Source organism: Sturnus vulgaris, chromosome 25, assembly GCF_052056855.1.
Source record: "Sturnus vulgaris isolate bStuVul1 chromosome 25, bStuVul1.hap1, whole genome shotgun sequence".
In the NCBI taxonomy this organism is placed as follows: domain Eukaryota; kingdom Metazoa; phylum Chordata; class Aves; order Passeriformes; family Sturnidae; genus Sturnus; species Sturnus vulgaris.
Window position 1 is genome coordinate 7,322,982 of NC_142267.1, and position 22,336 is coordinate 7,345,317.

A 22,336-nucleotide genomic window follows, 5' to 3' on the forward strand; every position below is an offset into this window, starting at 1 on the left:
AAATACAACCAACTCTGTGACCTTTATTTGGCTTGGTGTGCAGAAATTACTTAATTCAAACCACAGCCAGAGTCTGGTGAAGACCAAGGTTTTGGCACAACTCTTAATTCAAAGTGCTCCTGCTCAGATGTAAGAAAACCATGTTACCCAGTGTTTTAACAGACACCCATGAGATTGTTGGTGTGGGAATGCCATTGGGAAGAAGGAGGTTGAAAAATGCCCAGCACCTGGGTGATGTCTCTTTGTCCCCATAAACATGCTAGCACTGAGAAGTTCCTCCAATTCATTTCACCACAATGCCAACAAACTCCAAGACTTCAGTACAAGCAGCCCAGGAACAAGCCATTAACTAATGTTTCTAATTGCTTTACATTCCTGTGGATCATTCTTGGATCAGAGCTTTCACTCTGCTTCCCATTAGCTGTGATTTTTAACCTGCTGTTTGTGCCCTTCTTACAGGGTTGGGAACAATTTAGGCCATTTCTATTGGAATTTATAAACTCCCAGTTAGAGGTAGCACACTGAGACAGCAGGTGAAAAGAATAAATTAAATGAAGCTGTTTTCTCCCTCCTTGTGTAATTCCCCTCCTCACAGCTCTTTGCAGCAGCACATTGGAGACTGTCACGTCCCACTGGCACTGCTGCCCTGGGCACGGCAGAGCAGGGACATGGCAAGAAGTGCTCTGAAGGCAGGTATTGCTCTGTTGAGCAGGGTGGGAGGAGAAGGTTCCAGCTGGGTTTTTTTGTACTCGTTGATCACTGACAAGGGGAGAAGAGGACCAGCAAGAGTTTCCAACAGAGCTTTTTTCCTCACTCACCTTTGTCTCCAGAGAAACCAGGGAAGGAAAAGGTCAGGAGTTGGTCCAACTACAGAGCTTGACAGAGGCTCAGGTTAAATCACACTGTCTATGAACAAAGATCTGCCTCTGCAACAGTCAGAATTGGTGGTGAATGTACTCCCTTCTCTCTACCTTTCCAGGAGGAAAAGCTGGGGTGAGGAGAGAATGGACACAGAAGGCAGGTCTGGAATCTAGTTTCATTTTATTTTAGCAAACCACATGTTCTTCACTTATCAACATCTCTACATTAGCAATTTTATAGCTCTCCAACTTCTCTTTAAAAAAGGGTAAACAAGAGGTGACAAACTCAGGCTTTTCATCTCTTAAAAACATTTGAAAGTTGGATTCAAGAAGACTTTGATATATTTTGGTTTTAAAGTAACAGATGTGGTGTGGAAACACTAATTCAAATCACCCGCCTAACTGAGAGCTGCCCCTTTTGGAGCCCCTCTGGTACCAGACCCTCAGGAGATGCTGAGGATCTGACTCAGCAGCCACCCCCAGGCCTGTGGCTGAGGAAAGCAGCACCTCGGGGCTCAGTGCAAGTGCTGTATGTACATGGCTCCTTTACGGAAACGCCAAGGACCTCGGCATGCAGGGATCTAGGGAGGACTCCTCTGCCACCGCGCCTTCTTATTAAAGAATCACATTCCCCCATCATCCTGTTCCTGCTGTCTAAAGATATAATGATCTTCTTTGAAGAATTGTTTTAAAAGCCAACCCTCCCCCCGGAAACACACGTGGAACACCATACATGTACAGATAAGAAATGTCCTAGAAAAGTCCTAAAATTATTGCAGAAAGTAAAGATGACTCGTTCCAGGGGAGGGGCAGGCATGAGGCACAGCATTGGGATCTAACAAATGCTCGGGTTGGTTTGATTTAGTTTTCAGCTTTTCCCCATCATTCAAGAAAAAAAAAAAATTAAAGAAGTGTTTAAGCATCAGAACTAAAATACAAATGCATGTTGACTTATAAAACAAGATTGTGGATTTGACCATGGGATTCCCTGACACTGGAAACATTTTACTTTTTTGCCCGGAGAGATTTCCTCATGGTGGATTTGCCCTTGGCAGAGGGTTTCACTTCCTTCCTCCCACTGGCTGCTGGTTTCTTGGAAGAGCTGCCACCAGAGGCTTTCTTGATGGCTGGGGCTGCTGGTTTGGCTTTCTTAGCAGGGGTTTTGACCTTGGGAGGGGGCTTTGCCTTGCCCCGGCGGGCGGTAGGGGTTTTCCTTGGCTTGGGTTTGGACTCTCTTCGCTTCATCGGAGGGGCCCTGCTCCGGGATTTGGGGGGTGGTCTCTTCTGCATCCTGTTAGGAAGAGACAGCACAGGAGCTCAGTGGAGGCACAAACAGTACCCAGAGCAGAGCTGCTGTCAGCAATTTGCATAAATGAAGCACATCTTGGCATCCCTGCCCTTTGCCAGCACATTCCATGAGCTAAATCCCAAAGAGCAAGAGCTCCTCTGGTAGCTCTACACTGAGCACCTCCCATCCCCACAGAGCTGCCATCGAGGCTTCTAACCCCCCTTTGTTAGGCAAGTAAACATATAAATAAGGACAGTGAATCAGTCAGCTGTCAGAACAATTAAAAGCCCTAAGCACTATTTCTCTTCTCTAAATTAGATTTTATTACTTAACAAACAACACTCATTAAGTCCAATTCTGAGTGAGGCAGGTCTCATATCTGGCTACAGAACTATAAATAATTACTGTAGGGAAGACTTTTTTAAAGAAAGCAATAAATACAAAAAGTTCCATGAAGACACACAAACACAGGGTCTCTCTCATCTAGAAGAAGAAAGAGGAAGGCTTCAAATTATGGGATGGGGGAGGTCACTATCTCTGGAATAAGGAATAATTAGAAACTTCTGCCAACACCTGTGAGCAACAGCCCTGTGGATAGGTGACCACACATAGAGGCACACCTGAGCACTCTACAGCTGTGACAAGACACTTATTTCATCCAAAGAAGCCCACTCATCTCTCATGCTGCCATACCTCTTCTTTGGTGGTGGCTCTTCCTCCTCAGACTCTTCCTCTTCAGATTCTTCTTCCTCCTCAGATTCCTCCTCTTCTTCCTCATCAGATTCCTCGGAATCCTCATCCTGCTGCTTCTCTGGATAGAGCACATCTGGGCTACAAGAGGGGTCTGGTCAGAGTGCAATTTGCTTCTAAAGATGCAACTCCAGGGTAGGCAAGCACTGGGCAACCCTGGCTCTCCTCTGGCACTGCAGCTTCCCTGTAAGGTTACAGCTTTAGCCTAACCCAGAAATGCTCCCAGGAATTCTGTGATTGCTGCTGTCCCAAACCAAGGCTATTTAGTCTCAGCAATGGCAGAAACATGACAGCCTAGGAATGCACCAGCCCTAAGCTGTCCCTTCTCCATTTCTATCCCTCGTTGCTCCTTCCCTGAAAACCCAGGGAAAGAAACATCAAAGGGGCAGGATCAGACTCCAGCAGCTAAGCATGGCTGAAGCTGTGGAGACTCATGTGTGCAATAAAGGGAGCTGAGGAGCAGGCACTTCAATGACTCTGCTGCCATTTGGCTCTTCCTGGGACACCAAGGCCTCAGCCCTGGGCTCCACATGGCCCAGCACAATATCAGTTCACAGCAGGAGAAGAAAGGCTGGTTTAGACTCAGAGTAGCTAATCTAGGTCATCCTCCCTCCTCCCACCTCTCCTCCCTTAAGGAAGGAACAGCTGGGTCCTGCTCCTTCGGAGCATCCTGGCATGGAGAACCCACCCCACTTCCTGCTCAGGTGAATTGGTTTTAGCACAGAACACTTAAATAGCCCAGTCTGCAACAAAAGCAGCACAACAGTCTACCTGAGAATACTGAGCCCAGTATGTCTACCGCCCTTAAAAGCTTCTCTTGCTAATGAAGTCAGCTTTCTGTTCACCCAAGTAATGCCATTATCCAGAGCATGGGTGACAATGTGTGAGTTCACCAGTGATTAAACCCTCTAGAACCTCCCTGTAAACAGGAGGTAAATAGGCTCATGAACTTCAGCTCTGCTACCTGAGCTGTGCAAAACTGAACGTAATTTTACAGACAAGCTCTCTACCTGGGATAATAAGGGAAACAAAGCTGAAAGGTTCCACTGAAGCCCTTCCCAGAAATTTGCTCCATCCAGCCATTCTTCTCACATTTCTGCAGAGTTCTCTTCAGTAGATGCACTGTGAAAAAGAAATCAGAGAAAGGTTGTGTTACTATCTTTATCCTCTTCTCTGCTCTCTGCAGTGCCCTCTGAAATCAGAGCTAGAGTCAGGATGGGAAATCCTCTCAGTCAATTTTCGAGCAAGATACAAGATATTGCTCTTGTATAAGCACTTGGCAAGAGTGGCTTCAAATACTCCAAAGGAAGGAGTCAAGAAGGGTGCACGTTTCTGATGACATCATCATGGAGTGCTCCTTCATAAATCATTTACAGTACCATGTAACTACCTCTGTCCAAATTTAACCCAGGTCTCAGACTGTCATCTAAAGTGTGTTTTAAAACAAACCTTTTACTTTGGTTTTGATCTCCTCATGTTCTAAGTGCTGCGTCCTTCCCATACTGCGGTTTGCTTTTCGTTTTGTTTTTTAAAGGGTAAAATATTTGGTCTAGAAATACAACAAATGAACTTTTTATTCTAGTTTTTTATTCCAGACTTTCCATTGTGTACGGTGTAAGAACTGCAACTCAAACTGTGCAAGTACAGGGGATCTTTGTCTCTGGCAAAGTGCTTGGGTTGTTTAGTCAGTTCAGAACCATTTTCAGCTTGAATTAGAGGGGCTATTTACATATTGAGCTCTCAGGGAAAAACAAGGTTCACTCTCAAGCATGTTCCAAAGTTTTTATAACCACAAGACTAGTTTTACTCTGGGTGTCAAAGGTCAATAACAGCAGGTAAAGGATTTGACTCCAGCCAAGTCCAGTTCTGAGATGAGGCAAAAACTGGGGAGGAGAGCAGATCTCTGCAGTGTGTACCCATCTGCTTTCACATCTCACCAGATCTTCCTCTGGTTGCTCTCAGAACACAGCAGAGATCATCAAAATTCTTTTTACGTAACGGAAGGAAAAAGAAAACAGATTGCTAGCTGAAATTTCCTTATTGGTCTTGCAGGAGTGACAAGCATTGGAGGCTGGCTCAACACAGGCCCAAAGGACCAGGAACATTTCCAATGGTCCTGAAAATAAACCATGCAAGGGCTTAGGAAGCCTGGAAGCTCTTTTTCCTGCCCCGAGATTAAGAAGTCACACCCAACATCAATTTCTAATTGGCAAAAGGCCTCAGGGCAGGCTCTTCAGCCTTGGAACCTGTGCTGTGTGTCAGTAACCCTGTAACAAACAGCTGTGCTGATGCTGTGCTCCAGCTCCAGGGAAAGACTGTGGGATCAGCAATCTCCTCTCCGCTCCTGAGGAACGGCACCAGCTCAGTGACACCACAGGAACAAACTGATGTCCGTTCAGGTTTGAGCAGAGACCGCTGTGATCTCAGCCTGTCTCAGCTGACCTCCAGCACCAACCAACTGCATCAGGGCTCAGCCCAAATAACCCAAATAAGCCATCAGAAAATCTGCTTGAAAGCCTCTGCTCAGGTAAAAGTCAAACCAGCCATTAGTGCCACTCCCGGGAACAAAAACATGCGACATCTCCCTTCCAAAAAAAATACAATTGTTTTTTCTCCTTATTTGCTTGATCTTTTAAAAATCATATGCAAAGTAGTGACTCAAACAAATCAGTAAGAGGGGTGCTAGTGAATTTTTTAAAAAAGTTAAGCTACACAAGTTCTCTAAATAAAAAGCAATTAGGAACTGCACTGATGCCAAGCTGTCTCTTTCAAAGCAGAGAGAGATGAAATCAACTTGGTGATTTCAGAATAATAAAGTACTTAAATACTATTCCCCCTTCCTGGCTATAGACAAGAGAATCGTGCATTCTGTCTCAGGAACTGGCCTTTGTCCGGCTTGAAAGGGACTGATGGGAATTTAAACCACAGAGCATCTCTGCAGCACAAAGAGCTGAGCAGCTGCAGCTCCCTGCAAGCTAACAGAGCAATTTAAAGGTGCTGCACAGGCACATCTACAGCTGCAGGACTCTCTCTGCATGCAGAATAGAAGTGGTACAGGGATCAGTACTTTACCCTGGAAGTTGGAGTTGGTCCCTGGGTAATTTTCCAGGATATACTTCTTCAGCGCTGTGGTGGAGCAGGTCTTCGGTTCATTCATGGCCACAATAGCAGACAGGATGGCATCTTCCATCAGAGTCCCACCCAGCAGGGGCTTCTCCCCTGATTTCTTCAGCTATTTTCCAAGGAGGAAGAGAAAAGCATCAAGACAAAATTCTCCCAAACCAGGTCAGGACAAGCTCCTCTGCACCAGGTGGGTCGGCGCTCCTGCATTAGCACAGATACGTTTAATATTAAAACACTGCACAGGGAACGCTGCTCTCCCAGCTGTAGGTGAGAGGACAGGCCTAGTCAGTCAGCTGGCCTGTGGGGCTTTATCAGCAACACCTCACCCTAGCCCTCAAATACACTGCAAGGATGTGGCAGTCTAAGGGACTATTGCTCAGGGGAGGAAAGAAAGCAAAATAAATCACATCTTCCTCCATCCCATGGACCAAACGTACTCCATGGCACACCCATGAGTAAAAGATGTTGCAGGCATCTGAAGTACCTGCTGCACTTCCAGAGAGGGATGGAAAGGAAAGCTTACCCCACCAGTTCCCCTACTGTGCTGGTGAGTCAGAGGTGAGCAGTGCATGCAGCATGCTCAGCAAGGGAACAGGGGTCTGCTCCTGAAACGGAGACCAAGAGGAGAACAAGAGTCCTACTGCTTCATAGCTGGACAAGCTCTGAGCATGCCAGGCTGCCGAAGAAAGGGCTACCCAGTGAAACCAGGGGACAGGGCACAGTAACTGACATCCAAGGCTTGTGGTCAACAGAGATGAACCCAGTCTCTGACCTGGAATGTCCCAGATGCTCCCTTGCCTGTGATCTGCTCTAACTGGCCCTTCTCTACAGCTCTCTGCAGGGCGTTCTTCAGCAGCTGGGGTCTGAAACAAAGAAGGAGAAAGCTTTACTGACACACACTGACAGCTCCAAAAACAAACAGAGAAACAGCACTTTGCAGCCTGTGAGCAGAGCAGCACTTAGAGTGTCTGCCTACATGCAGACACTTTAAATGGAGACCTGTCAGCGAGGCTCGGTGCCCGGGCAGAACACGGCACCACGCTGGGAGCCAAGCGGCAGTGCGGGCTCCGTGTCACGGCACCGCCGGCAGCTCCGGGCACACGGCCCTGGCACGGATCCACTCACCTTGAGCAGCACATTTGGACGTGGTGGACACTCAATTAGCTCACAGGCAAACAAGGGGCTGACAAAACCCTGTTAGAGGTGACATGCAGGGTTTTCCTAGTTTTGCTTCCCAAGCCTCAACTCGCTCTGTACAGGTCACCTTAAAGATTACTGTACATATATGCTGGCTAAAGCATCCAGATCCAAGGAGGATGAGACCCCGAGGAGAGACCTTCACATCCAGGCAGTAAAGGCATGTGGGTGTGGTTAAGGTGTGCAGAGCAATGCTGCTGGTGCTGTCATGAACAAAGATGGGATGTGGAGGGATGCAGGAAAAGGCACAGCTTTTCCTCAAGCTTTCTCACAGGCTCTGCAACTCGGAGCAGCAGCTGGCTTAAATACCAGATTGAGTCATCATGAAGCGATATAGAACCAGAGGAAGGCCAAGTTTCCCCAATCCTCTGCTTGCTAAAGCAACTCCAGCACTTACCTTACATCTACTTTGAGTTTGGGGTAATACTGAGACACGTATTTCTTGATCAGGCTGTAAGAAGCTTCCTTGGGCTCACACAGGCGAGTGAAGGCCAGCGGCAGGACGTCCTCAAGCTTCACCTGCTGCTCTGCACTCGGAGCCAAAGTGTTTTTCTGAAAGAAAAGACTTTTATGCATCAGCAGGGCCTAAAACTCTGGGTTTCTGAACTAGCAACACACATGTGGAGATAAGTGCTCCTGACACTGGCTGCTGAGCTGGAAACTCAGGTGCTGTAAGGCAGTTCTTTAACAACTTACAACATTTTGCAGCTTAAGAGATATACAGCAAATCTGGATTAATTTTCATAGGAGTTATAGGAAAACTTTACAAATACAAATTGCTGAGTATCTAACATCTGTATTTTTAATGATTTCTTTCCTCTTGCTATAAATGTTTTCCTCTCCACTCTTCAGTGAGATGGCAGAAAAATCATAGAATTACAGAATTATTCAGTCTGGAAAAGCCTTCCAAGATCATGGAGTCCAAACATTAACTCAGAACTGACATAGTCACCACCAGACCAAGTGCCACATCTGCAGGTTTTTTTAAGATTTCCAGAGATGGTAACTCCCTGGATCCCCTGTGCCAATGCTTTACAGTTCTTTCTGTGAAGATGATGACACATACTGACATGAAACTTAAAATTCATCAAACAGGACCTGTTTACACAAATCAAGTCTTCCCCAAAATGAACAGCTAAACAGGAGTACTTTTTTTTTTTTTAATAACACAATAAAATTCTGACTGAAGCCAACGTTCTGCTCTGAGTTTTCCTCCACACCTTTTGTTACTGTGAGAGGGGACAAGCAGGGAAAAATGGTCTCTCTTCTTTACAGAGGAAATGTGCTGAAGTTCAGTGATTTGATACTGAACAGCAGCTCTGCAAATAGTGCAATGGGTGAGGGAGCTGCTTCCCTGCCAGCTGAATTCATCCAAAACATTTGTTTTGCTGCGACGCAGAGAAAGTAACTGGGAAGAAAGACACCCATATGCTGCACAGAGAGGTGATGTGTCAGTAGGTATCAGCTGTCTTGTTTACACTTCTCTTGGAGTCAGTGAGCTCTGCTTAAAAAGTTCCACTGCAATTAGTTTCTTCCAGGGCACCATATCAAATGTGTGAACATATGCTTCAGTTTTAGGGCTTTTGGTCTCCCCAGGGGGCAAGAGATGACCACCAAGGTGTTATGTGTCTAACTTCACCTGTCTAATCCCAAGGGATTGGCTATTCCAGCTAAACGTTTTGTAACTGCAGCGTTAGGAGTGTGTTTCACACACTCAGCACAGCATGGAGTGGAGATCAGCAGTGCTGGAACCACAACTAACTGTGAAGCTCAAAAAACCATCCCCTTCACATTAGTCCCCAACAACATCCAGCATCAGCAGTTTCTTTCAGAAACTTTAGGATATTTTGTTCTTCTTCCCTCTGTCCTCACAGCTGATGGGAAAACGTTCCCCTCAGTCCTAAAGACTGGAGTCTTCCCTTTATCCACACAACATAAAACACACACAGCAATAGCATAAAACTCTCTTCCAATACCTGAGAGGCATCTCTCTCCGCCCAGTAAAGACAGAGGAGAGTTTCATGTTTATTCAATTTTCTGCCTCTGAACCAAAGCCTAGGGGGTTAATGTAAACATTTTAAAACTGAGATTTTGATCATTCAACTTGGGTTTCTTTCCTCATAGTAGCTTTCTGATTCTGATACCAGTGGGATGTGGGTTTTAATTTCTGTACTTGGGGAGAAAAAGCACAGCAAGGAGAACACTGGGTTGAGAATGTTGGGTAAGCTACATATGCTTCAGTGTGTTTTCAGAGTGTTCTTTAAAATGATTCATCTTACCTTTCTGTCTCTGGCTTTTGGAACAGTTTTTCCTGCATTAGACACCACCACAAAGCTCCCAGAAGCTCCCTTTCCTTTCACCTGTTTCAAGAGAAAGTCCATTTCAGTCCTTAACAGAGTAACTCAGAATAATAAAAACCTGGGAGGGATGCATGATTTTGAATGTACTTGAACCCTGCAATGGGTTTTTACGGCAGAGGTCTGATTTGAACCCACTGAAACTTCAGTAATATCAGAAACTACAGCCAGACATTGGGACATACTCTGCTGTCCTGACCAGGAGATCCTGACAGATAATACAGGCATAAATTACAGTGTTAAAACCCACACTGCTGCAGAAGTGATGCTGCTGGACCCATGTGCTGCTGCAATGCTGTGTGACACAACACCCATAAATGGCCAGAAATTGCACAAAAACCAACAGTGCCAAGTATGTGACTAACACAACAATGCTGAAATCCTGCCAGTGTCCAATAAAGCAGAGGCAGAGGTTGATGAACCTCCACGAGGGAGAACATGCTCATTCCACAGATCTTCTAATGGAGTTAAGAAATTCCTATGCAGTTCCCAAAATCATGGAATGGTTTTGGCTGGAAGGGATCTTAAAGATTACCCAGTTCTAGCCCTGCCATGGACAGGGAGGGACACCTTCCACTATCCCAGGTTTCTCCAAGCCCCATCCAACCTGGCCTTGAGCACTGCCAGGGATGAGGCAGCCACAGCTTCTCTGCACACCCTATGCCAGGGCCTTCCCACACTCAGAGGGAAGGGTCATTTTCCAATATCCCATCCGACTCTGTTCTCTGAAGCCATTCCCTCTTGCCCTGTCATTCCAGGCCGTTGGAAATAGTCCCTCTTCAGTAATCTTTAGTGCTGCTCCACAAGGCAGCTCTTACCTGCCTAATGATTCCTCTCTCCAGCTCCCTTTTCAGTGCTTGCTTCAGGAGGTATCCCCTCCTCTCCAGCTCCAGGGAGGGGTATTTGTGGATGATGTATTTCCGTATTGCAACGACCGAGGCACCGCTCTTCTGAAAGCAGGCCTGAAACAGAAACAAAACATTAGAAACCACCTACACTGGAACTATCCTGAGTGGGGTGGAAGAACAGAGATCAGACTGATGCACACAGACCACCACAGATGCCAGGGCTGGCCTTTTCTCCACTGTGAATCAAGTATAGGACACGACTAACAAAATACTTAACTTTCCCCTTCTGAGTAGCTGAAGAGCAACACAAACAACACAAAAGCAGCACAGCAAGCACATATCTACTGCTCCCCTGCTCTGAAGCACTCACACGGAATAGCTTAAAATACAAAATAGTCGCATTCTGGCAGTGCTGCACAACTGATTTACTAACTACTATTTTATTACTACCAGACAGAATAATCATTAAGCCAGAACAACCTGCCAATTGTTTTTTTAAGAAGATGGAGGATTGACATCAGTAAAACAGCAAAACCTAAAAGTGAAGTTCATCTTTTGAAGATAGATGGAAAGGCCATCTTGCAATTAAGGCTGGTGGGAGTTCAGGACTCCTCTGAAGGGAGCAACCAAGTCTAGCGGGGAGAGTAGCAGCACAGCAGAGATCTCCTCTTACAATCAGAAGGGATAAAGTAAACCAAGACCACTTTGGAATGCAGGTTTACAGTATCTCCATCTGCCCTGAATTAGAGTAAGTTACTCCTAAAGGAAAGCATGTGTATCAAATAGATGGATGAATCCAGGTAAATGAAGTTAAATGTGGCTAGGAGACACAGCAAACATTATGACAACATAGTTTTCAACCAGGTTATGCCATCCTAGCTGTTCTTCATAGTGCAATTAGGGAGGGAAACAAATCCTAAACAAAGAAATCAACTACGGGGCCCCTCATCATCCTCATGGACTCACAAGTCAGCTCCGTGGGCTTCCAGGCATAAGTACACCCATCTTACACACTCAGCTTCCTGCTAACACATAGCACTGTCACCTGAACCTCAGCAAGCTGAAATCGTGTGGCTTAGGATGTAAACTGAATAAAAGCCACATTTGTGTCCTGCTTACCTTGATGGCCTCAGTTAAAATCGCATCCATTTTGGGCCGGGAGGTGGCTGCCATCTGAGTCTGCTTCTGTGCCCGAGCCAGCTGGCTGGCAGAGAGCGTGGCCCATGCAGGGATGGTCTTCTTCACCTTCTTCTCCTTCTCCTTAGACTGATCCTTCTCGCTTAGGGAAAATACAGAGCAATAGTAAGAAAGAGACACTAAAACAAGCCAACAAGCAGGACAAGAACAACAAAGCCCAGAACATCTGACATTATTTAAATTAACATAACTTAAGGACTATTTTGATGTTTCTATTAGTAAAAAAGAGACCTTGTATTGCTATTCAGCCTCGTGTTCAAGAACAGCAGCTCCACGTGATCAGTAGCTTCTTCCTTAGAAGTATCTTAAGGAGAGGAACCTTAAAGCACTCATTTTCCTTTTCTCTCCCACTGTCTTTTCTCTGTGTAGGGCCTGACTTCCCTCAGAATCCTACCCAAATCCCTGAGTTCAGCACCAAGTAAGCCTTACTCCTTTTTGGTTTCCTCTGATGACTTTGTTTCCTCCTTCCCTTCATTCTCAGGTTCCTTTGGCTGTTCTGCTTCACTAGATGCAGGAGGCAGGGTTTCAGTCTCTTGTTCCTCTCCAACAGAGGCAGATTCCTCAGAAGTAATTTCTGCATCTAGAAAGTGTGAAAAAACATCAAGCTGGTCCAAAACCAGCTTTTATTCTTTAGGAAAGTAGAGGGAAAAAAAGCCAAACTTAAGAATACATCATCCCACTAATTATTTCCCATCAATTTATTTTCACTAACTTAAATGTATTATTTAAAAGCAACTTTAAAAGTGAAGAAAAGTACTGAAAGGAGCTTCAATAAAGGTGCAATCACACCTCAAATGCCAGAAAAATTGCAAACAACATTGTTCAACATTTTCACAATTAACCAGTTCCAACAGTGTTCTCTTAACTCCACAAGCTGATCTTGCAGACAGGCCTGGGATTCTAAGAAGTAGCTTTGCTTATGACCCAGTTGTTTTCAAAAACAAAAGCACCTGAAGGATAATTACAATTTTATCACATTTCCCCAGACGTGGCAAAGCTTTTGGTGACATATGCATTGGCAGGAGCACTTGCATATCAGAAGGATCAAATCCAGTCAGAAATCAACTCACCAAGGAAATAAAAAATACATAGAAGTATATTTAGCTGAGAACAGGCCTTAGAGAGTGGGTTGCCTACTAGATAAAATGCATATAAACTGAAATTCCACACTCTGGATAAAGAACTGCCCACCAACACTCCTCTGTGCAGCTTATGCATTTCTGGTACGTTCCTGTGCTGTCTTCCCATGGAGGCATTTAAAATACACAGTAAATAAAGAGTCAGTTTTGTAGGTAGTTTTTTCATTTGTGACACCAAAGAGGACAAAGTCAGTGAAACCAACTGACTGTAGTAGTGAAATGACACATTCTGGGACACTGAGGCCAAGCTGCTAAGACAGCCATATAATATCAGGCTAGATTGCACGACATGTTGACATTTTTGCCCAGAAAAATAGAGAAAAAAGAATGAATACTCTGTTTTTTTCATTTATTAACTCCACCTTTTGATCTCAAACCATCTTTCTGACACTACTGAAACTTCATAATTTCTTTACTCCAAAGGACGTGCAAACTTGAAAGGGACAATATTTAGCCATATTTTCATGTCTGGAGTGACACAGGGTGTAAAAGACAAAACAAGTGGGTTCAAACTGAAAAAGTGGCTGCAAAGCACAAATCCTGGAAAAGCCTGTGACAGGGAGCCAAACACTAATAATATTTTCATCCTGACTGTAGGGTTTTGCAGGTGTTTCAGAGCCAGCCTATGTTTGGATATACATTAATCCCCTCCAGAACTATGATTTTACCTGCTTTGACCTCTTGTCCTTCAGCAGGTTTGCTTTTGGGAGGAGTTTCCCGGGAAGAAGCATTCACCGAGCGACGGATTGGCATCGTGTCGTCTTCCACTTTCTACAAAAAGCACGTAAGAATCAGCACAGATGCTGGAAAGAATCTGAAAGTTTTGAAATGGGATTAAAGTAAATCAAAGCAGCATAGGTATAAGTGTTCTGGTTTGGATTTTTTAGGATAGTAAAAGACAGTAGCCCTCAAACCAGCTTCTTCAAAGCATACTAGGAGAGGATAGCTGTACATTTTATGGTTATAAAAGAAATAATTTCAGTTCCAAATTAAATGAGATGAGCATTTGAGGATTTTGACAGAACACATCATCTCAGGGAAAGCAGGGAAGGGAAAGCAGAGCTTGTTAGACTCCCAGTCAACCTTCCTAGAAGCAGGAGAGAAAGAGTACTGAGTAACCTTGAGCAGGTCTGGAAGTCAAGGACTGATCCAAGGGCAAGCTTGGAGAAAGGGCCAGCCCCTACCTCACTTAACTTGTCCGTGTGGATCAGCTGAGCTCCCGTTAAGAGTGGAAGCGCCTTATGATGCACGGGTTCAGCTTCAGACAGATCAGTCGACATTTAAATTAATTTCTAGCCCCAAGTTCAGGTAACTGTGGAGCCCCAGGTTTTAACCCCAAGGACTTTTTCCTAATGGTTTTCACAGTGCAGTGAGGAGTCAACCTAAAGTACAGAAAAGATGTGGTGTGAAAATTAACAAAACAAAATCATCTGTGTCCACGTATCTATCAAATTAAAGATTAAAAAGAAAATGATAAATGACTTACACCTCATGACTAACACAACTGACAAGCAACACTTGCATTCAACAAAGGTGCTAAAACAGTTATGCAAACTGAAGAGCTATGGGTGGAGCAGAAATGGGAAAGGTGCAAGCCAGACCTGCCCCATTAGAAGACGGCTGAAAGATAAAAAGGCTCTTTAGGTTAAGGAGCCATTGCACTGCACTCTGAGTGAGGGAACTGGTCACTCAGTGACTTTGGGTAAAAGCAGGAGCTGGCACATGGAGCTAAGGAATGACACCTTTACATCCGTCAGGCAGAAGATACAAGCATTGGGAACCCAAGCCATGCCCCCCCCCAAACGAAACCCCATGCAATTTAAAGAAATGAAGGAATCTTTTGACAAAAATGACAATCAGAAGAGCAGTGTCCATGCCTTCTACCAGAAAACAAGCTTGCCAAAGCCCTGCTCCAAACACATGCACTGTCATGGATAACAAATGGGTCAAGCTTAGTTTAACCCTCATCAAGTCTCACCCTCTACTACTATTACGCTTTTACAGCCTTTCTTACCTGCTGCCCATCTGCCTGCACTGGCCTCTCCTAAGGAGAGGGGCTCCACTAATTCCATCACAAAACCAGGATTCATTGGCTCATTCACCTCTCAGCATCCTCTTTAAAAACCTCAGAAGCAAAGTCTCACCTCCATCAAGCCACGGCTGGACCTGTCCCAATTGCATCCAAAGATTGAGCTCCAGTCTGCCCTCCTCCCTTCCTGACAGAGAAACAGCCAAATGCCCTGTTTTCACCTACTCTGACTGTCTCCTTTTACTCAGAAGGCAGGCACTTACCATAAACTTTCTCTTTCATTAAGTATTTCTGCAGCCTGAGTGTTTTCCTCTTAAACAGACCCAGCATCAGTGGGAAAACCCGTTTTCAAGCAGACTTTCACCACAGTTTCAGCACTGCTCTCCTCATTGCTCTGTACCACACCAACACCACTTCTTGCCCAAAAATACTGTCCTGTCATAACTCAGCAGCGGGGATCACTACTCAGTCACAGGCACTTCTGACAGGAACTGAACAGCCACTCTGAAAACCCAAGGGGAACTGGTCCTGCCTCGGCACCAGGGAAAACAAAGCCCAATGACACTGGATGTTTTCTTCTGAGGCAAAACAGAAAGATCAAAACACACTACATACTAAAACAAAACAAAAAACCGAGATGAATGAAGCTGTCTTGTGAAATGTCAGGATGTGAAGATATACTAATTGCCAACTAGAATATACAGAATATAGCACAGCACTTTAAAAAATTTGGCCTGTTTTAAGGGACCTTCCTTCCTCAAGTGTGGAAAGTGAAAGGAAAAAAAAAATTTTCACCGGGCTTCAGCTCAATATCCAGTGTTTTGTCTAGCACACAGAGTCTAAAGCCCTTTAAGAAAATGCCAGAATTTTGAAGTGAGTCCTAAAATAACCAACTACAGATTCCCCCTCAGGGAAATCAGCTGGGGGCTACAAAAGACGTATTCCCTGGGATTAAACACACACACAAGCCACACTGTGGCTGACATGGTCCTGGGGTTTAATTATTTTTAAACTGTATGACCTGTATGACACATGCATGAAAACATTACTCCCAACTTTGACTTAAAATTCCCCAAGTTCTGAAAACTCTTTTGTTTAGATCAGTGCATAAAGCACTGGAGTCTTTTTGCTCTCAAGAGTACAAGTTAACACAGCACAATTCCTCACTTCTGTGCCTAAAATGCACAGACAAGCCAGTATCCAGCAGAAATTCAGGCTTGGTGATTCCCTCTGCAGTCCCAGGCATGGATCATCTCCTGCTCAGAAGGCACAGGAAGGAATCAAAAGGGCAGGAGGACTGTAAAGCACTGATCTCCAGGGGCAAGGTCAGAAGCCCCACCTCGTGAGAGCATCCTCCCAGGGACTGTGCCTGCTCAGCCCATTTCTTTCCACGGGGGCATCAAAAGTGGTTTTCTGCACTGAGTGTGAAATATCAACCACAAACAGGCCTGAACTCAGCTCCTCAAAAAGATAAAGCAAAAAAAGAGAAAGTTTTGCAACAACAGTGCAGAACACCTCATTCCCCTATCCAAATAAAACAGATCCATGTAAAGGAGAAATCAAGTCACCCAAAACAATGGTTACCTGGACATGCTATTTCAAAAGACAACTTTAAATGGGAACCAAAGCTACAATCACAACCACTACTCAATTAAAAAATGAAAGTAACAACTGTATTTTGCATTTACATGAACATCAAACAAACACTGTGCCTTGAAAGGGGGTAGAGGTCACCAGTTGAGGATGCAGTTTTCAAGCCGGTTGTTGGGTGATTTAAACTGACTTTTAAATCCAATCAACTGTCAGAAAAATATAATTACATCAGCTGTGAAAACACCACCAGGATACTAACTTTCACTGAAGTACAGAAATTCACTCCTCAGAGTTACACCCCTTTTTCTAAAGGAAAACTGCAGGCTCACAGGCTCCCAGACCATCATGAACTAGTTATTCCAAAGCAGGTAATCCAGCAAGGAGCTGATAAGCAACAAACTACTCTAGACTCCTGGATTTCTAGATTAGCAGGAATGTGTTCACTCTCCCAGCTCAGGGAGTAGCTACTAAAGGAAGATCCAAAGGTACAGAGATTTTTCCAGGAACTACTCTGAACCACCTATAGCAATTTCTTGCTGAACTATCACATCATTAGGAATAAATAAAAGGAGGCTTCAGGTGAAACACAGATTTGATAATATTTCCAAAGTGTGGAGTCCCTCCACTAATGTAAGAGACACAAGAATGTTAAAAAAAAAAATTTGTCTGAGTTCTTGAATTTCTGCTGACTTTAAGATTTTTCAACTTATCTCAGCCTTCAATCTCCTTTGAGAGAAAATGCTCCAGGATAAGTTAGGTAGGTTTTGAATGTGGCAATCCAAGTGTCACACTGGCAGAAACTCCCAAGTCACAGGGACTCAAGGTAGGGTGAGCAGGCTGAAAACAAATATGCAATGGAAAAATGAGGAAGTGTATCCAATCCTGGGCCAGTGGGGTGTCCCCTTACTGTCACACGATACCTACGGGTGACTGATGTACTTAGATGTGACTGGGTACAAAGTACATGACACTGGCCTAGAAATGAGGTCAAAAAGGGCTAAAAAAAGCTTTTATGCACTTGCAGCTTAGAAGGCAGGGTGTCAAGGGGTACAAATCCAACAACCTGGCAAGTGATGCAAGTAAGAACAGCTGTTTGTTATCAGAAAGCCTTAAAAAGCAAAGTAAAACTGGGTTTAAAAACCAGGCTATTGATTATTGACAATTATTTACTACTCTGTAATGCAGAAGAATATTTCAATGACCTGGAAACTGCAGAAAAGAACACAGGAAATGTTAATACTTCTGCAAATCCAAATCAAACATGCCAAAGCTCATCACCTTCTAAATTGCAAGCTGCACAACTCTTCCAAGGCTTTGTTCCCTGAAATCCTCAAAGCTGTTGCCTAAAAACCCAGCCCAGGCAGCAGATACCTTGTCTAACCCTCAGTATCTACATGGCCACAGTAGATACTGAGATCATCGAGCAACATCTCAGATGCAAATGCCTGAAGGCATTCCCATCACTCCTGCTGCATCCAACAAGTTTTGTCCCAATCCTCAGGGCCGCCATTTCCCAGGAGGTGTCCTGCCTCCCTGCAATGTCCCCCTGATTCAGCTCCAAGCTCTGCATTTGCAGCTCTCATGCACTGGAGGCTCCCAGGGCTCTGTTCCAGGCTACCTGAGCCCCGAGCACTGCAGGCTGCACAGAGCAGCTTGTTTCAATTAACCAGGAGCAGTGGTCCAGCACACACTTCCGAGAGCTCCCCGCTTGCCAGGCAGCACATTCCTCAGCCTGGCTGTGTTACAGTGTCCATTTCCATCCACGCCTTCCCTGCATGGGGTTGTGGGGGAATAACAAATCCCACGTATTGTAGGATTCAGGGGAACACAGCAAAAATCCTCCACACCTCTAGCATGCAACCGCAGGAATTCCTGTACTCAGAGACCCAAATGAGGGTTTTTTTTAAGCCTAAAGATATATTTTCATTTGAAAACATTTTCATTCAGCATTGAATTTGAGCCTCTGACTCCAAGTGCCACGAGTGCAACCCAACTTACACCTTGCCTGTCCCGATTTTTACAGAGCACACCAAAAATTAAACCCTGCTCTTCTGCACACACAGATGCTGCTTTCACTGAAGCGAAAAAAAAAAAAGGGGGGGGGGAGGAAACAAAACAGTCAGCGAGCAACTTAGATTATTTTGAGAAAGCTGTGCAGGCAGAAATTCTTGGCTGAAGTTTCTGTGAGTTTTAGGTATGATGGTGTGTAATTTATCTCCACACTGATGCTCAGGATCATGATGGTGACAAGCTCTGAGGAACAACAGTTTTGAACAGTTTTTGTCTAGAATGGCCTTGATCCAAATTCTCCAAACTCTGTCTATGCCACATGGGCACTGAGGGATGAAATCACCCCCATTAGAGGGCACAGGGCTCAGCTTGAAGTTTAAAACAAGGTCAGGTCACAAAATTAAAACAACTCCAACATGAAAATCCCCTGCTGAAGGTTTTCATAGCCTTGGATAAAATATCTTAATTCATGATCCAACTTCATGAATTTTGACAAACTGCTGACACCTGAATGAAAATTTAGGCTGCAAATGGTACATACCAGGGTTTGAACCCTAAATAGGTCTTGTCTAGATAGAGTAAATTTAAAATCGCTGTATAAACCCTCCTCCCAGCTACTGCTTATTCAGCTATCATTTATTATTCTACAGACAAAACTATACATTATAAAAGCCATTTTCTCATTGCAGTCTGTAAGAAATCTACCCACACCTCCCATTATAGTCCATCAATGTAACACTTTTATTCCCCCTCACAGAAGTTTAAATCCTCAGAGGATCCCAGGTCACTTGTAACAAAACACTGCCAAAAGATTTACATGTCACTTTCTGCTGAAAGAGAAAAAAAACCACAGGACAAGATATTCTGAAGACAAAAACAATTCAAGGAGCCTGATGAATGTGCATCATGAATTAAGAAGATCATTAATTAGCAGGCTCACATAGGTAAACGAGAGAAAGCTCTGAAAGCCATTTTTCCCAAGGTATTTATACCACGTTCTTTCCCCTAAAAGGTATCATGTGGGGTTTTTCTGTTTTTTTCCCCTCTACTCATTCCTGATTTCCAAGGATCTCCCACTCTATCAAACAATTTTTTGAAGTCTCACCTGAGGAAGGTCTGTGCTCTCCTGCCCAGTGCATCAAACACCTCCACTCTTCATCTGAACTCCCCTCCCTTCTCTCACTGCTCTCATGGAGAAGGGACGCTGTTTACAAACACAAGCACTTTCGAACCTTTCCCGCCTCAATGGGAGCTGCTTATCAAAGAATGCTGGCCAACTCTTTCTTGAAGATGCTAAAAATACTATTTATGGTCAAAGCAAACAAAAGTCACGTGCTGGGAAATCAGAATGCAACACTTACTCAATAGTTAGATAAGAACTGGGAAGTGACACACTTGCTAACTCAGAGGGCCCCTAAGAAGTGAGAAATACCCGAGTATCTGAGAAATACCACAGCTATAAACAAACTATCCAAACTATCAGTCTCTGCTACACTGTATAAAGGAGCAGACACACCCACAATCCCACATTATCCAATGTTTCTTCTGCAGCACAGGCTGGGCAGTTCCCCAGGGATTCCCAGACACTGGTTAGTGGGAAAATAGTTAAAATACACGTGGGAAGAATTTGTTCTGAACAGTGTGGCCGGTCTGGAGCTATCCTCAGGTGAAGCAGGTAAGGTGCTGGGGCCCCCTGGCCCGGCAAGAGCCGCCCTAGAAGCTGCTCCTTCTCTCCTTAAATCTTTGCGGTATTTTACCCAAAAACACCCCACAGCCTAGAGCGGCAAGAAGGATAACGATACAGAAACATAAGCCTGCCTGGAACAGCCCCATTCCAGACTGGAATTTAACAGCCCTCTCTGTAGGAAATCTGTGCACTAGGGGAGGAGGGTAATTAACATTTCTTAAGCGGGCTGTGAGCACCTGGGCGCAAGGAGGCAGTCGAAACTGCCTGTAGGTCTGTATCCATCGCTATCAGCGCCGAGGGGGATTAGGGACCTCTTAAGAAGCGGAGGAAGTGAGTTAGTGCAGGCAAAAACCCAAACAACCGCACAGCCAAGAAGCCGAAAGGCGGGAAGGCCGCGGTAGGAGCTAAGGCTCTCCCTAAGTTTATAAATAGTGATTATTTATTGTGTCGCGGCCCTGTCAGCCCCTTTCGCCGCTGACCTTCCCCGGGGCTCGCCCTGTGTTGGCGGGACGGGAGCGGCGTGTTTGAGCCCCGCGGCTTCTTTGTGCGGGCCCGCGCCCCGCCAGGCCCCGCCGGGCCCGGCGACACTCGAGGCCCAGGGCCGCCTCCTCGGGTCTATACCGGCCCGAGCCCACCGCGACATCATGCCGTGCCCGCGCAGCGTGTCGCGACTCCCGTCACGACACCCTCGCTCCCCCAGGCCTGTCAAGGCAGGGAGGTCGGGGGGGGTAGACACTGAGGGCAGTTCCGGGGCCCCTACAGCGGCGCCGCCAGGCCGCCCCCGCGCCTCGCGCGCAGCGCGCGCAGCACCCGCAGCCTCCTGGGCGCGGCCCCGTGTCCCGCCCGGCGCGGCGCCGGGGGCGGGCGGGGCCGGGACTCACCGGGCCCGGCGGACACAAAGCGGCGGCGCCTCCAATGGCGGCGGCGGCGGCGGGATGGGGGGGGGGGGCGACCGAGGGGCGGGGCCGCGCGGGGGAGGCCGGGCGGCGGCGCACGGCGGGGGGGCGTGGCCAGGTGACGCCGCCGGCCAATGGGGGGCCGCGGGCATTTTTCGAATGCCACCCCTTCCCCCTCCCCACTGTCTCCACGTCGCGCAGAAGCGCGCGTGCGCGGGGCGGGGCTGCGCGCACTTCCCGCCACTACTGCGCTGAGGCCATTCTCGCCGGCTGGGGTCGCTGAGGTGCGAGAGCCGCCCTCGGCCCCGCCGGGCCGTCAGCTCGGCCCCGTCGGGCTGGGACCACGCCGCCGCCTCCTCCTCAGCCCTGCCGGAATCGTGTGGACGTGTTCCTGTGTTACCTGCTCCAGGTGACCCTGCCTTGGCGAGGCTTTGAACTAAATCTTCTCAAGAGGTCCCTTCCAACTCCTACTACTCTCTGATTCTGTGTGTACCCGTGAATTCCAGTTCCGGAGCACTCCAGCCTGTATCTCACCTTCAGCCTCTTGCTGCGTCCTCTTCTCACTCTCTGCGGTATCCCCAGTGCCGCCTTCCCTTTGCCTCAGCCTCTTCACCCCCATCCCTCATTAGCTGTGTAATTATTGCCTGCCGCAATTACACCAGTCCCAGTGCTGAGGTCTGGCTGCAAGCTGGGAATTTTCTGTCACAGCAAGTTCTTACATGTGGGAAAGATCCCTTTCCTGAGGATGCTTTGCTCCGTTTCAAGCTGTTTTTACGTGTGCCTCCGCTGCTCAGGGTGAGGATTAAAATGGCAAGGCAGAGCTGAGGTGTGACGCACACTTGTATCTTCACTGTCATGGTAATCTCAGGGCTGTGCAGATACACTGAGGTAAAAAACAGAAGCTTGTCTGCCTCTTGCTATGTCTTTGCTTCAAGTTTACTTTATTTAGTTAGATCCATGGAAGTTCTTTTTTCTCCTCCTTCCTTCAAAACCCACTACTTTACCTAACCTTGAGTTTAAGGTAGAACTCCTCAGTTCCCTAGCTATTCTTATTTTCTGCTATAAGCATGCTTAGAATCACAGAATCATTAAAATTGGAAAAAACGTTAAGATCACTGAGTCCAGCCTTTCCCCCAGCACTGCCAAGGCCACCACTAAACCATGTTCTCAAGTGCCACATCCACACACTTTGAACAGCTCCAGGGATGGTGACTCCTAATACAGCACAGCAGTTTCATCTGCTCTCTCTTGTTTGAGCACTTTTCTCATTTTTGTTTTCTGCACATCATCTTTATTCATCTGCCAACCTCTCTCCCCATCAGCGTTTTTACAATTTGAAGACCATATGGGCACTTACCCATT

General features: G+C 46.0%; 1 protein-coding gene across 4 annotated transcripts; it reads right to left on the reverse strand.

Moving 5' to 3' along the window:
* Positions 1–1,024: 1,024 nt before the first annotated feature.
* Positions 1,025–21,053, reverse strand: HP1BP3 (heterochromatin protein 1 binding protein 3). Of its 4 annotated transcripts, none has more exons than XM_014888408.2 (13): positions 20,960–21,053; positions 13,944–14,141; positions 13,428–13,530; positions 12,050–12,200; positions 11,543–11,702; positions 10,394–10,537; positions 9,498–9,578; positions 7,616–7,770; positions 6,794–6,884; positions 5,971–6,130; positions 3,909–4,020; positions 2,842–2,979; positions 1,025–2,151 (listed from the first exon to the last, which is right to left on the reverse strand). In XM_014888408.2, the coding sequence occupies exons 2-13, from the start codon at positions 14,037–14,039 to the stop codon at positions 1,866–1,868; spliced, it is 1,677 nt and encodes a 558-aa protein (XP_014743894.2). In that variant the 5' UTR covers positions 14,040–14,141; positions 20,960–21,053; the 3' UTR covers positions 1,025–1,865. The 4 variants fall into 4 exon arrangements, with proteins under 4 accessions (XP_014743894.2, XP_088035024.1, XP_088035025.1 ...); XM_088178898.1 differs by lacking the exon at positions 20,960–21,053 and adding an exon at positions 19,497–20,423; XM_088178899.1 differs by lacking the exon at positions 13,944–14,141 and having other exon boundaries at positions 20,960–21,036.
* Positions 21,054–22,336: the final 1,283 nt, after the last annotated feature.

What these genes read in the sequence shown, in the direction of transcription:
- HP1BP3 (XM_014888408.2), bottom strand. Translation starts at nt 14,039, where the DNA reads ATGTCGACTGATCTGTCTGAAGCTGAACCCGTGCATCATAAGGCGCTT. An exon ending in TGTTTCCCTTATTATCCCAG is followed by an intron (nt 2,980 to 3,908) that starts GTAGAGAGCTTG and finishes CCCCTCTTGTAG; the next exon opens with CCCAGATGTGCTCTATCCAG. An exon ending in GAGCCACCACCAAAGAAGAG is followed by an intron (nt 2,152 to 2,841) that starts GTATGGCAGCAT and finishes TCTTCCTAACAG; the next exon opens with GATGCAGAAGAGACCACCCC.